The sequence below is a fragment of the Mchenga conophoros genome, linkage group LG22, assembly GCF_057382185.1.
Source record: "Mchenga conophoros isolate Kocher_MC1m ecotype Shallow Benthic linkage group LG22, M_conophoros_male_GT1.1, whole genome shotgun sequence".
Lineage (NCBI taxonomy): Eukaryota > Metazoa > Chordata > Actinopteri > Cichliformes > Cichlidae > Mchenga > Mchenga conophoros.
Genome location: NC_140546.1, coordinates 25,486,095 through 25,500,702, shown reverse-complemented (window position 1 = coordinate 25,500,702; position 14,608 = coordinate 25,486,095). Strand labels below are relative to the sequence as shown.

The window sequence follows — 14,608 nt, the reverse complement described above, 5'->3', positions numbered from 1 at the left end:
TTTATCCTTTATTTTCTCTTCACTCTGCAGCCCTGCAGCTACAATCAGATCACTGTGTGGATCCTGGCATCCCCGTCAACGGGCAGCGACACGGGAACGACTTCTACGTCGGAGCTTTGGTGACATTTAGTTGCGACGCAGGGTACACGCTTAGTGACTCTGAGCCATTAGAATGTGAACCCAATTTTCAGTGGAGTCGCCCCCTGCCTAGCTGTGATGGTACGTTCCATAATATTGACCTAGAAATGAATGGTCCCCCTGCCAGATTTCTCCCCACTCATAAATGGGATTAAAGCTAAAGTCATTGTTGTGTGTTGTTAGAGATGAAACATGAGAAATCATTTTAAGCACTTTGCTTCATATTGCATCACATTTAAATAGCTATATATTCCTGAGTTATTATAAAATCCATATGAGATGATAACATTTCTTTCAAGGACTCTTGTTTTAGACTTTAAAAGTTTCTGCTTCATTTCATCAGAAATGTTTTATATGTGCGGCAGTGAACATACCCTTTGATGTTTCCCTTTTTCCTCGTCTGTAAATGCTTTTATATTTAAGGACAGTATTGATTCTCCCGTCCTGTCTGTAATGATATTGTTAACATCCACTCGGTCTTTTTGTGTGCCATCTTGAAGGGCACATCTTGGAAAATGCATTCATCCACATTGGAATTGCACAGACGGTTTTAGCATTTATTTATTTATTTTTGGGGAACGTTATTTCTGTCTTCGTGTCCTCTCTGATTTTGCTTCTGCGCTCATCTCTCTCCTTCATCCATCTTCCACTGTTTCCATTCGTCCCGCGTCACCAGCATTGTGTGGAGGTTACATCCAGGGCAACGCCGGCACCATCTTGTCTCCCGGCTTCCCAGACTTTTACCCGCATAACCTGAACTGCACGTGGATGATCGAGACCTCCCACGGCAAAGGTTAGCAGAGAAATTCTGTGTCGACACATGCGGCAGTCAAATTCAATTTCTGTTACAATGTCATTTCCCTCTACTGAGTGGCCTTTTTATTTTGCCGAACAAGCTGTCTTTGTAAGGCCGGGCTGCTGAGAGGCTGGCCTAAGGCTACGGCGCCATGGGATGATTCTCCAGCCTTTGGTCGAGCACTCATATCAAACTGACTGAGCCTTATTTGCAGATGCTTTATCTGCACAGGTGCAGCTGTGTTTGGAAAAGGATAGGGAATTTGTACTGAATGTGTTATGATATAGAAAATATTGTGTTTTCAATGTTTTTTTTTCCACCTTCATGATTATTATGTATGTGATGTTTATTATTATGCATATATAAGTTATGTAAAGATTTAAAAAACCCAAACATTTCAACAATGGCTCTTTCATCTCCTCGTATTCAGGTGTCCAGTTCACCTTCCACACCTTCCACCTTGAGAGCCCTCACGATCATTTATTGGTGACAGAGAACAGCAGCTTCTCTCAGCCACTTTGGAGGCTGACGGGCTCCACCTTGCCTCCGCCTCTCAGCGCAGGGCTGTTTGGAAACTACACAGCACAGATCCGCTTCCTGTCTGACTTTTCCGTTTCGTATGAGGGATTCAACATCACCTTCTCTGGTGAGAATAAATTTAGTTTTACGGATTTAAAGCCTTCTGAACTGTTTTTTGTCTTTTTTTGTTTGACTTCACAATTTTAAAAAGTACATTTTCTGCAAATGAATGAAAACATATGCCATATCAGATAAATATAGGACAGTCTGCTATGAATTATCATCACTTTTTCTGTAATCCTACTCATTTATCGTGTACTTTCACTGGTCTGGTTCGGCCTTGTTAAGATCAAAGTGGGCTGCATGTGCCCCAGAACGTAAAATCTCTGCTTTAGAACATTAATCATGCATTTCTTCATGTATTTTTAATAATTATGGTTTCTGAAAAAGTTATTGATACAAACAGTCCTCTGGAAATCTGTGATTACATGTACTCAAGAATGAATAGTAAAATAGGTTAACACCAAGAAAACGGACTCATTTTAAATGAATAAAGTAGAAACGAGCACTAATGACCCTTTACCTACTGAAAGCATAATTTACCTCCTTTGTTCTCACAGCATTTCTAGATTTGAACATTAGGACGCCGAAGAAAGAGATTCTTATAAAATCTAATGAGATGTTATTGATGGCTTAAAATAGCAAGTGTGAATTCTTATCAGTGGCTGAATGGACGAAAGATTTAATGTTTGGAATGGTTTCATTACTTGCAAAGTCCCTTTGAAGGCTCTGCTTGAATAATCTTAATAAATGACATATGGGCTTCTGATCCTTAGACGTGAACTTGGGTTTAGAAGAAAAGTGTCATATTTCAGAAGGTTTAGCCCTCTTTTACTTTTTGAAATATTTTCTTAACTTTCCTAGCATGACAGAAGTCTTAATTAGCCCGTTTCACACATTTACACATCGCAGATAAAAAGCCCCACACAGACAAAACTGTTATTACACTTTCTTTACTTGCCAGTGCTGAAGATTCATACTTTTTTCTCTCTATTTTCCAGATTATGATTTGGAGCCGTGCGAAGATCCTGGAATTCCACCTTACAGCACCAGAAAGGGATTGCAGTACGGAGTGGGCGATGCCCTCATTTTCTCTTGTTTCCCAGGTTACCGACTGGAGGGTCCAGCGAGGGTGGTCTGCTTAGGGGGCAGGAGGCGGGTGTGGAGCTCCCCTCTGCCAAGGTGTGTTGGTAGGTGGTCACATGCTTTATTTTGGCTTTTGTCACTTCCCCGCCTCCCCACCTCTCTAATCTCCCAATGCCATGCCAGCACATTAGCCTTCCACACACCCCCACAATTAAGAAATGTACAGAAGTGTCAGTCACGTTAGACAGCGAGGCATTCCCCTTTCAAATCTCCTCATTATCATCCCTCCATACACACAAGTTTTGTCTCTTCGTTGGATAGCTTCCCAGAAACTGAGCTTTTTTTTTTACTTTGTCCAAATTACATAGTGCCACCGTTCTAATGAGGACAGCATTAAACAGCTTAAATATGTTAATTATTGATCGTGCTTGTTGCTAATGCATGTGAAACATGTTGGGTCAGACTGCGAAGATGTAGGTCAGTGTGTTGATTCTGTGATGCAGCAAACCTTAATGGGCATTTAGGCTCTGATATGAAAATGAATTCATCTTAATGCTCGTAACGATAATGATAGGTGCATCAGTGACCATGGCAATCGTTGACCTACTTGTGTTTGTCCTCAGCGTGGCAGCTTTTAATAAACTAAAAGCACCATTAAAATGGAACTTAATGTGGAAACACTGGAAACTGCACGAATTACTTTATTTGCACATTCAATTTATTTTTTGTGTCTAAACTCGGAACGTAATTGGAACCGCAGATAATTTAACACGCTGCTGAAAACGAGCAATTAGACTCGAGTGAATAGCGTGATGGTGACGTCACAGTGCATTTCGGTTAATACATGATTTGTTTCTAAATGTTTGCTCGCAGAGTTTAGGCGTGTGTAAAGTAGGTCAGTCAATTTCCTGACAAAAACCTGCTCGCTCTGCTTTCTGTTTAGTTGTCTGAAGCTTTGGCTGCTGGTTTTCGGTTTGCCCTCCAGATGAATTCAGGTCTTTGAAGGATGGCACCAGAGACACATTTTGATATTTTCATACTGCTATCACTCTCAACCTCATTTTAGAAACTTGATTCTTCTCCACATGCCTCCAAGACAGCCCCATCACCTTACCTCATCTTACTTGGGTGCATTCTCAAAGTTAAAAAAGGAGGGTGCCTTTGTGGCCATTTAAATTCTGGCTGCCATTTTTTTAAGAGAAAACTTTGTCTTCCCCCAAGTTTCCCCCCCTGATGTGATTCAGAAAAAGTAATTTTCAGATAGAGCTGAAATTAGTGTTAATTATATTCAGATTGCAGTGTGATTATGATGATGTGCCACTCAACATTCAGGTTTAGTCAGTGACCATATTCCTCTCCCCATCACCTCTCCCATCTCCCCGCGCATGACAGCATGAATAAATACACTCGGAGTTTCAAGCATATAGCGATTGACATGTCCTCTGCTCTCTCCAACACCACCACTACCACCACCTCTTTCTCTCTCTCTCTGTCTGTCTCTGCTCTCTTACTTTTTCTCTAGCTGAATGTGGTTCATCCGTGACTGGTATGCAAGGGGTGCTGCTCTCACCCAACTACCCCGGTTACTACGGCAACAACCACGAGTGCATCTACTCCATCCAGACGCAGCCTGGCAAAGGCATTCAGCTACGGGCACGGGATTTCAGACTGGAGGAGGATGACATACTCAAAGTGAGAGGGTGGTGGGAGTTGTATCCTCCCCGTGTCTGTATGACGCCTTGTTAGCATATCTGCGTGCGCGCACCTGCTTCTCCTAATTCCAATACTTCCTCCCACTCTCTCTCTCTCTCTTCCGTCCAGGTCTTTGATGGAAGCAGTAATAAGGCTCGCCTGCTGGGGGTGTTTACAGGCAACGAGCTGCTAGACACAACCCTGAACTCCACCTCCAGCTCTATGTGGCTCGAGTTCATCAGCAATGCGGATAACACCAGTAAAGGCTTTGAACTACACTTCACCAGTAAGTAACTCACTCTGTTGTGCACACAAATACAATGTACTTTTTTTTAAAATTCAGAGTCTTTTGAGTGTAGTTTGTGCTTGCTTTGTCCAATTTTTTCTTTGTTGCCTTTGGCGCATTAAAAGCACAACAATTCTTTCTTTCTTCTCCGTCCGAATTTGCCTCTTTTTTACCTCTCGCTCTCTGCTAAAGGTTTCGAGCTCGTGAAATGCGAGGATCCAGGTGTTCCCCAGTTTGGCTACAAGCGGGAGGACAAGGGTCATTTTGCAGGGAGCATCGTGTCTTACAGCTGTGACCCGGGCTACACCCTGAAAGGTCCCGAGGTGCTCACCTGCCTGAGGGGCGAAAGGAGGGCTTGGGACAGCCCCCTTCCACTCTGTGTTGGTGAGTATGATCGTTTTGAATTTGGCTGGAGATTTTTGAAGTTTGAAGTTTTGAGACAGCAAAGACTTTAGCCAACTGGGTGCTCTGTTTAGATTTGCACTGCATTTTTATAAGTTTGTTTTGTTTTGTTTTTGTTGGGTCTAAACTCAGACCCCGCTGTATCCAGGACTTATTCCCATGAAAGAAAAGCAAGGCAACAGTGTTCGATCGATTTCTTGCGCAAGGGAGGCCTCTCGTCTGTGACCAGCACGTTGAAATGACCACGCTGGTGGCCTCCTCTCGCCGCCTTTTATTGACAAACTTCAAACAATAGTTTACAAAACACCTCCCCTTGCAACCCCCTTTGGTTACAAAGACAAGGCACTGTATGTAAGTGTGTGTGTGTGGGTGTTATGTGAGAATGTGTGTGTGTGTGTGTGTGTGTGTGTGTGTGTGTGTGTGTGTGTGTGTGTGTGTGTGTGTGTGTGTGTGTGTGTGTGTGTGTGTGTGTGTGTGTTTGATCAAAGGGTCATAAAACCTAAAAGCAGGAACAACATCCTTGGTCATAAAGAGGGTAGTCTTCCCCCACACCCAATGTATGGTTTACCAAAGATAACACAGTGAAACCATACAAAGGGTAGGAAGCTCTACCAAACATCAAACAGATCTTCAAGTTAGGATGTATCTACAATAAAACCTCCCCCAGCACAGAGTGGCTGGAGAGGTGGTCAGGATCAAAGGAATGGCTTTGATCCTACTGCTTAAACTAAGACTGTACAAATTTAAGAAACACAATGGCAACATTCAACAATTAGACTTAACATTTCCCTCCTTTTTGTCATTGTTCTTAAATTTCAACTTATGCACCCTTTGTTTAGACAGTGTCAGTGTAGATTTCATTCATGCACAGTAAACTACATCCTATACATAAGCAAATCAGTATCAACAGTTCAAAAACAGGAATTAATATCTTCAAAAGAAGATGCCACCAAGGACCAGACAGTAACCAAGCTATCCAGCCTTGTGGCGGATCTACTCCTGTCGTGCAATTCATTATGTATTTCTTCAAGTAAACAACTGAATGTCAAAGGTCAAACAAGAAGAATCATCATTCTCAAAAATCATATGTCACTACAATCCAACTGTATACAGACATAGGTATTTAAACGCATCAGTTGACTTTATTGTTTGTCCATGTGGCTCTCAGCTAACTTCAAAGCTGCAGCCTGGTCAACACCCTTCTTTATGACTCCTATCAACCCCCCAAATCTTCTCACTGTAGGCATCCTGTGGGGGTTAGAGTCAACTTGTGAATTATCTGCATTTACAACTCTTCTCCTGTCCTGTTGTCACCACAGAAAAAGCTTTGTAAAGGAAATTGGATCAAGCTGTTTTGATCTTCTTGGCTCAAAACCTCAAGTGTTCATGATGTAAATGTAGACAAAAGGCTTCTCTGTTTACATCCTTCTTGCAGAAGACAAAAGAATAAGTGATGTTACCATGTTCCATGGTTAATCTCCAACTTGGGCTAATCCATTGTCCTTCGTACACATAGGCAATTGGCCTGTTTCCAGTTCGTTTAACTGTATAATGTCCTGCAACAAGTCATATTCTTTGAGTCAGACGAGCAGGTCTGTCTCACCAGAGCAGTTCACCTTCCCAGCTACTGGTGAATCAACCTTCCATTCAGGTTATGAGGAATTGGAAAGTTGAAAAGTTGGCAGTGTTCCTGGATGTGTTGCTAAAGCAACCAAACAAACTGTCTCGCTCCAAGTGATGCTATCCGGTTGTGTTCTTAAACTGCCACCAGTAGTTGGTTGAAAACCCATGCGGGTACTGGGTGTGATTTGCTCTGTCCCAATGCGCTCCTGTCATCCCACTCAGGGTCCACAGGCACAAGAAGATGCACAGCACATTCCCAGCCATTCTGATGAGTACCTGTGGCTCAGTTGGTTTCTTCACCGGATTGAGACGAGGGGCCCTGGAGGCTTTCCCCCCCTTTGTTCCCGGTCTTCCTGCCACTTACTCCGAGCTGGCCTGGATGTGTGTCACCTTCTTGCAGTGCGCTTGATGTATCCAAGTGTTCCTTCCAGCAATCTTCACTGCTGTGGTCGTCGTCAGCAGCATCCGATATGGACCTTCCCACCATGGACTGGACCAGCACTTCCTCTCCATGGCCTTATCATCATCCAATCTCCAGACTTCAGGCTCTGCTCCTGCGAAGAAACAGAATCATCTGGCAGATCATTTGTTCTCATGACTACTTTACTTTTAAACATTTTCAAGCATCTAATCTGCTAATATGCTCTCTCTTCTGCTTTTCTATCATCACTACAGAAGACTGGAACTCTAAATGCTCTAACATGTGTAATCTCAAAGAGTCAGACCATTCTCTGTTGGAGTAATCCTCATGTACTTATTCTATACAGTCTAACCATGTCCTGCCTGTCTTCCTAAATCTTAACTTTACTGTCTGCAAAAGTTTTTTTTTAAAAGTATTTAATAATCCTAGAGTGAGTATAACGACTGCTCATCTCCCTCCTGTTTGAGACATGGCATAGCCAATGGCTCAAAATAGCAGCAGTCTTATACAAATTATTAGGCAGTACTGGTTTATCACACAGATAAAAAAATCATCCTGCAAGCTTGCTCCCTCTGTAAGTCACAACTATTGTCCTGCAGTAGGTGAGTGGGCCTGCATGTCTGCTAATGCTGTACTGATAAAAGGTTAACACCATGTTTAACTAAAGCTGCCTCTTTTGCGATCTTATCTGCAAAAACTTCCCCTAATGCAACCGGATCTTTCCCTCACATGTGTGCTGCACATTTACAAACGGCAATTCCACTGGTTAATAACGCTGCATCCAGCAGAATTTGCAAGAGTTTGGTGTGTTCTGCAGGTTTCCCTGTAGAGGTTGTCACACCTCGTCTCACTCACTGCACTACAAAGAAATGTACAGTAGCAAATGTATACTACCTATCAGTGTATATTGTCTCTCTACAGCTTTACACGCTTCCGTTAAAGCTAGCATCTCTGCTGCTCAAGCAAACATGAAACATGCTAGTTGTCCTACATAGATAACTCTCTCTCACTGTCAGCTACAGTAAAACGTGTTCTAGTCTGTCCCTCTGCTGTTGTAAAACTCAAATCATCAACAAACCAAACCTTTCCCTCAACGAGTGGCACATCTATTAAGTCATCCCTCAGCTTACACGTCTTCTCCTCGCGCTCTCTACACTCATGAGAAGTGTCCTCCTCCGTTGGCAAAAAGGGTTTGACAGATTCAGAATTCTGCACCACTTTATGGTAATATGTGTGGTTGTGAGAGTAACAGTAACATTAAAGACAAGTGTCTTGTAGGTGACAGAAATGTAAGTTTAGTCTGCAATAGTAAACATCTACCTCGTGTGGAACTAACAATTGCAAAAGGTGAAATAAACTATTGAAACATTGTACAGCTTAAGCTGCTGCACATACTGATCTCACGCATGGAGGTAAAGCACGAGCAACTAGAGCTAATCTTTTAGGATAGTAAGTTACTGGCTTCACTTGTGGAAAAAGTGCTGTTAGTTATTTTACAGTCACCTGGCATTTGTGCTGTTCACAGAACCACAAGTCCATCGCTGGACCTCCTCTGCGCTGTCACTTTTTGGAGCTTGGCACGCTCCCTCAGGTTCCATTTTCCAACGCTGAAAGTCTCCTTGTGACAATCCTTTGGAAGCCCAGTAGCACAGCTCTCTGTGCTGAAGGTGATCTCCGATCCTCCTGAAGACTCCCTCCAGGCCTCAGCTTCCATCTTGTGGACGATCCTCTCAGTCTCTCCTTCTCATCATGGCACCTCACGACATCTACAAATTGAAAAAAATGACACTCCTCTCGCCACACGGCTTTCGCCATGTGTCAACTCCCCAATGAGACATGTACAAGAGTGTTGCACAGTCTCCCTAAAACAATCTCCAGGGTTTGTCCCTTGGAGCAGCTTCACTCCAAGCTGTAACCCTGTGTAAGAACATTAATCAGCACTTAAATGTTCAGCTTGTTTAACTCCCAGCTCCTGTATCACAGAAGACAAAGTCTTAAATTTAAACAACTTCACATTTGCAACCAACTGTAGATCATAAGAGTAATAAAGTATTCAGCATCACAGAGACAAGTATCATTGCAGGTTTATTCTAAACTCATTAATCTCCTACGTTTTCCCATAATTTATTCCAAATTATTTAACATCTCAATGTTATTCCACATTGTAATCAGTGAACTTCACTTATAGGCCATCAAAGCCTCATCTGAACATGGATGCACCACTTGCATAGGTTTAATACTTGTAAATAAACAGCTAATCACACAAATCACTGCAACAATAATAGAAAACATTGTTTAATATTAATTCTGGACCCCACCTCTTGACGCATGGACACTTCTCATGCGTCAACTCACCAAACCTGGATCCCTGTCTTAAAAACTGGCTCCACCAGGAGCCTGCATACTCACCATCATGGCCTGGAAAACAAGATCTGGAAGTAAAATCAAACTTCACACTTATAAACAAGTATATCACAAGGGTAACAAGCATTCAGCATCAGCAAGACAAGTGTCATGTGCAGGTTTTCTCAAATCATTAAATCACTATTGTTACCATAATTCGCCTCAAACATGGATCATCCCATGTGCTCAGTTAACATTAATGTAATCGGTGACTTCTCTTAAGCAAAGTCACTCCACTCATATATTTATTATGGGTCCAAAAGTGGCCAGCAAATGAGCCCATAATAAACTATTCCATAAATATCGTAATCTCTTATTTGTTTTACTCATGTCACTTGTCCGCTTCTGCTGAATGCTACATGCACTCTTAAAGAAAACAAAACCTGTAATAAAGAAACAAACATCCACCAGTTGTTCTGCTAAAAACCACATCATCAAATCACATGAAAAACTGCAATGCTGTAAGAAAAAATGCAAATGTTAGCGCTGCGCAGGTGTGTACACACTTTCTCACAGTAACTTCTGTGAGTACCACAAGCCCATGAATAACACACCTCTGATAGATTCACAAACATAAAAATGGCATTTAAAAGGTTAAACCATCACGCAACCTCAGATGTTGCTATCATCTTTCTGCTCCTGTAACAGAGACACACACAGAGATACATCCACACCTTTGTCAAGTGGGGGTTGACTTCACACAATGGTGTTAAGTCAGTCAGTCAGTTCCCGATTTATTTTAAAATTCTTACTCATTCACTCAGTGATTCCTTCTTTTGCTAATTGTGGAAATTATCGTCGCATTCGTTTCCACGCTCAGCAAAACAACGTCATTTCAAAAAGAAAAATAATTTAGACTGGATTTCCTCGTTGAATCCTTTTGGACAGGAATTTGTTTCCTGATTGTCCCAAATAAGAGCCCATTTTAATTTTGGGGAAGCTCACTTTGCAACAGTTTTCTCGACGACGCTTCGATTCTAATCGTGCAGATCTGCTCAACAGAGATCATCAAACAAAACTTTCAGTGCACCATGAAAGTAACAAAATAAAAGAAAGAAAATAAAAGAAATCAAAGAAAATAAAGGAAAGATAGGCCTTGTTTAAATCATGACACGTGTTCTTCATGCCAGGGGGATAAATCGTAACAAAAGACAAATCAAACAGCCAGTTTAATCTCAAACATTCATCCAATCAGCCATACACACAACATACAGCATAACCCTGTTGTCTTAGCACATAATAAGTTTTAGTTCTCATGTAACTAAATGTGTGCCATGGTAAAACTTCTTCACACACCAGAAACTCACAATCAGCTCACTCAACTCACTCATTTAAGACCTCTCATCAGCATTCTGTTTCCTCCTCTATGATGCAACCATCTGTCCTCCTATAATATTCAGTCCACTAGTCTATGTATCACTTTCATCTTACTAGTGACTTGGACAAGATGACAAACAGAATCTCATGCTTAAGATGCTGTCTGGTCTCATGAGTATCATTGTATGTGTATATGCATGTAGGGTTAGTATGGTTAATGCATTTTCAGTATGTTTTTATGTTCATCTCTCATCACACTTCCATTATTCTCATCACTGCTTAAAACAACACACATCTCTCTGTTTTTTTTCTTTAACTGTACTTTTCTCCAAAACAGAAAATAGCATTACAGCTGTTTCAGACTGAGAAACACCAAACACTCTTCGTGCTATCATTCATCCACACAACTATTTTATTTCTTTTTGTCCACTGGGCAGGTGACATGCAGAATCACGTCTGCCCCAGCTGGATACCTTTCACACACACCATGACGTCAGACACTCTCACACTCATGGAATTGATCAGGAGAAAAACTTTCTTCATCTTCACACTCTGTTACAGAAACACCATATGTTTTGTTTTTTTTTTTTTGTTTTTTTTTTGTGTTGTGTCAGGGATGGATATGTAGTTGTAACGTTTGTGTTCACTAACTTTACTTTCTGTTTCCTACCCTGCCAAGTCTGTCTTGGACTCAATGCTGCTCCTAATATGCCTTTAATCTCTCCTCCACTTCTGCCTCTGCTCTCTCACGCTCTTCTCTGACTCTACTTTCTGCTAACATTCTTGCTCTTCCTAATGCTTTTCTATGGTGTTGTTCTAGAGTAGTTGCAGTGGATTGAGCTGTAGTTTCATCCTCAGGTTTCACAACTACTTCTTGCAATATTGCTCTTTTAACATTCTGTGCTTCTCTCCTCTTCTGAGCCTGCTCCAGCCACAACTTAGCAACTGCTAACTGCAATTCCTTCCTCTGCTTCGCTTTACCTGTTTTACCTGCTACACTTACAGCTATTCTTTCTACCAGCATTTTACACTGAACTTCCACTAATGTCCCTTCAAATCCACATTTCTTATACCAACAACCTACATACTGCGTGCTGCCTGGTAAAACTTTCTGCATAAATTTTACATCTCCTTCTAAGGCAGACTTACACATTTTATTCTCCATTACAAGACAACAATCAGCCACACTCACGCAGACCACGTCTGGCCCGCACACACACAACATAGGCCTATCGCTTGCGTCTGCACGCACAGCTAGCGCTCTCTGTTGAAAACTCTCAAACGCCCCATATGGCGGAGAATTCAACCTTCGGACACTCTCCAACGCCCCAAATGGCGGAGATTCCGGACTCTGAACCTAGGTTCTCTCCACGCCCCAAATGGCGGAGAACTCTCTACGCCCCAAACGGCGGAGAAGCCTGCGTCTCTCTCACGCGGCTAGCGCGCTCCCGGACTCACGTTTAACGCACAGCCCGTAGCCGCTCTCTATTGTTTTGGGTCCACGTGCGCTCTCGTGACCAGCGCTCCCCGGGACTCAAACGTTTCACGCAGAATCACGGTGACGCGTATCTAGGATCCCACATTCATTCACACGGTTATAGAGACGCTCTCTAAGGCCTTCTGTACTCACTGTTTGTTTACGTTCATGGGAAGAGTCTCTGGATCCCGTCAATCGTCATCCATCCCGAGGGGAGGTCAGGCGCAAACTTCCCGGCCTGGTGGCAAGCCAAAAACACCAGGGCTTTACGTCAATCATCCCAGACGTTGCGGTGGCGTCCTCTCCCTCTCCTCGGTGGATGCAATGTGTTAGGCTCCGGCTCCGAAGGACCAAAAAATGTTGGGTCTAAACTCAGACCCCGCTGTATCCAGGACTTATTCCCATGAAAGAAAAGCAAGGCAACAGTGTTCGATCGATTTCTTGCGCAAGGGAGGCCTCTCGTCTGTGACCAGCACGTTGAAATGACCACGCTGGTGGCCTCCTCTCGCCGCCTTTTATTGACAAACTTCAAACAATAGTTTACAAAACACCTCCCCTTGCAACCCCCTTTGGTTACAAAGACAAGGCACTGTATGTAAGTGTGTGTGTGTGGGTGTTATGTGAGAATGTGTGTGTGTGTGTGTGTGTGTGTGTGTGTGTGTGTGTGTGTGTGTGTGTGTGTGTGTTTGATCAAAGGGTCATAAAACCTAAAAGCAGGAACAACATCCTTGGTCATAAAGAGGGTAGTCTTCCCCCACACCCAATGTATGGTTTACCAAAGATAACACAGTGAAACCATACAAAGGGTAGGAAGCTCTACCAAACATCAAACAGATCTTCAAGTTAGGATGTATCTACAATAAAACCTCCCCCAGCACAGAGTGGCTGGAGAGGTGGTCAGGATCAAAGGAATGGCTTTGATCCTACTGCTTAAACTAAGACTGTACAAATTTAAGAAACACAATGGCAACATTCAACAATTAGACTTAACAGTTTTATTTAACCCAGGTTTTTGACATCTTAACATGCTAAATTCAACTGTTGCATACATGAATAATTACGTACTTCAATGCAAAAATAAAATAACTAAGGCTGAAAAAACTGCTTTCTGTCAGACACTGTTGATGCACACAAGGTGTCCTTTGGTGCCAGTGCCATTATGTACCAGACATAGCAATGATGGACATAGAGAGATAAGTTAAAGCGGTACCAGTCACTTGTTTACCCTCTGGAAGACTTTCATTTGTAGGTAAAGTTTTTGAGGGGGGGTTGTTATTTTGAGTAGGGAGGTTTGCCCGTCCTTTTTATTTTCACTTTCACTTGCTGGTTAAATGGTAAATGGACTGTTTCTTAAATAGCACTTTCTTACTCGAGCACTCAAAGTGCTTTATACAACATGCCTCATTCACACTTGCATTCATACAAGCACATTTTTTCTACCTCTGAGTTCTTTCTATCTAGCATATACACTCCAATCAACACAGTAAAAGTGACTTCAAGTTTAATATTTTGGAAAAGGATACTTTGACATGCAGACTGGAGCAACCGGGGGTCAAATCAACAACCTTTCGATCAGCGGGTGACCTACTGTACCTCGTGAGCCAAAGCCACCCCTGAAACTACGTTAGTTTAGCAACCAAGATTACTTGGTAAACTTTAGGAAAATATTGTGATTTCTATTAAAATACTTCCAACTCAGTCCTAATGTTGTTAGGGGCCATCATAGCTGTATCTCAGCATCAGTGGTCTGTGAGAATTTGGGGGAATTTCAGGGACATAAAAAAGTTATTTGAGCAATAAGGAGTAAAAAGAAAAAAAAAAAAGCTATTTAAACAATGATAGACATGATTGAGTGATCTGGAGTGAAAAAACTAAAACTGTCTCAGAAATGTGGTGAAGTGGACCTATAAAATATAATATAAATAGATATGTTTCCATATTCAAGTGCAGTGTGTAAGAGCATGACATGTTGTGTAGTATCACATACTTTTGCATCAGTCTATGGTATCATGTCTTTGTGTAATTCCCTTTTCTTCCATTGCTATTTGTTACAATATATTGTATTAAAATCAGGCAAAGATTTCCAGTTAAAGTAGCATTATGTGTTGCATCCTCATATATTACAGCATTTATCTGTGTTTTCTTTATAGTTTGCACGGCTAATCCAAGCCGGCTTCAGTTTTTTTAGCTGATGTATGACCTAGTTCCTCTTCCTAATAACAATGTGAATATACCAGTTTGGAAAAAAAGCTCTGTGGTTTGTTTTAGCGCTGCTATTCTGGGGCATCCATTTGGTTGCTTTCCCAGCAATTCAGTGCATTATCTCATCCAAAATGACTGTGCTCTATTTTTTCTTTTTATATTCCTATTGCATCATGATTGCAAATT

General features: G+C 42.0%; 1 protein-coding gene and 1 long non-coding RNA gene across 4 annotated transcripts in view; one reads left to right on the top strand and one right to left on the bottom strand.

The window, feature by feature from the left end:
- The window catches only part of csmd2 (CUB and Sushi multiple domains 2), a 288,003-nt gene that overhangs the window by 171,871 nt on the left and 101,524 nt on the right, over positions 1-14,608 (top strand). For all 3 annotated transcript variants that reach the window (XM_085261294.1, XM_085261295.1, XM_085261293.1), the window contains 7 exons: positions 31-219; positions 815-931; positions 1,365-1,580; positions 2,515-2,703; positions 4,122-4,291; positions 4,421-4,577; positions 4,770-4,961. In XM_085261294.1, coding sequence (XP_085117420.1) covers positions 31-219; positions 815-931; positions 1,365-1,580; positions 2,515-2,703; positions 4,122-4,291; positions 4,421-4,577; positions 4,770-4,961 — 1,230 coding nt within the window. The remainder of the gene's footprint in view (positions 1-30; positions 220-814; positions 932-1,364; positions 1,581-2,514; positions 2,704-4,121; positions 4,292-4,420; positions 4,578-4,769; positions 4,962-14,608) is intronic.
- Positions 5,169-13,212, bottom strand: LOC146549557 (uncharacterized). The gene is made up of 2 exons (XR_014890319.1): positions 12,374-13,212; positions 5,169-8,789 (listed from the first exon to the last, which is right to left on the bottom strand). It is a non-coding gene; the product is annotated as an uncharacterized LOC146549557 (long non-coding RNA).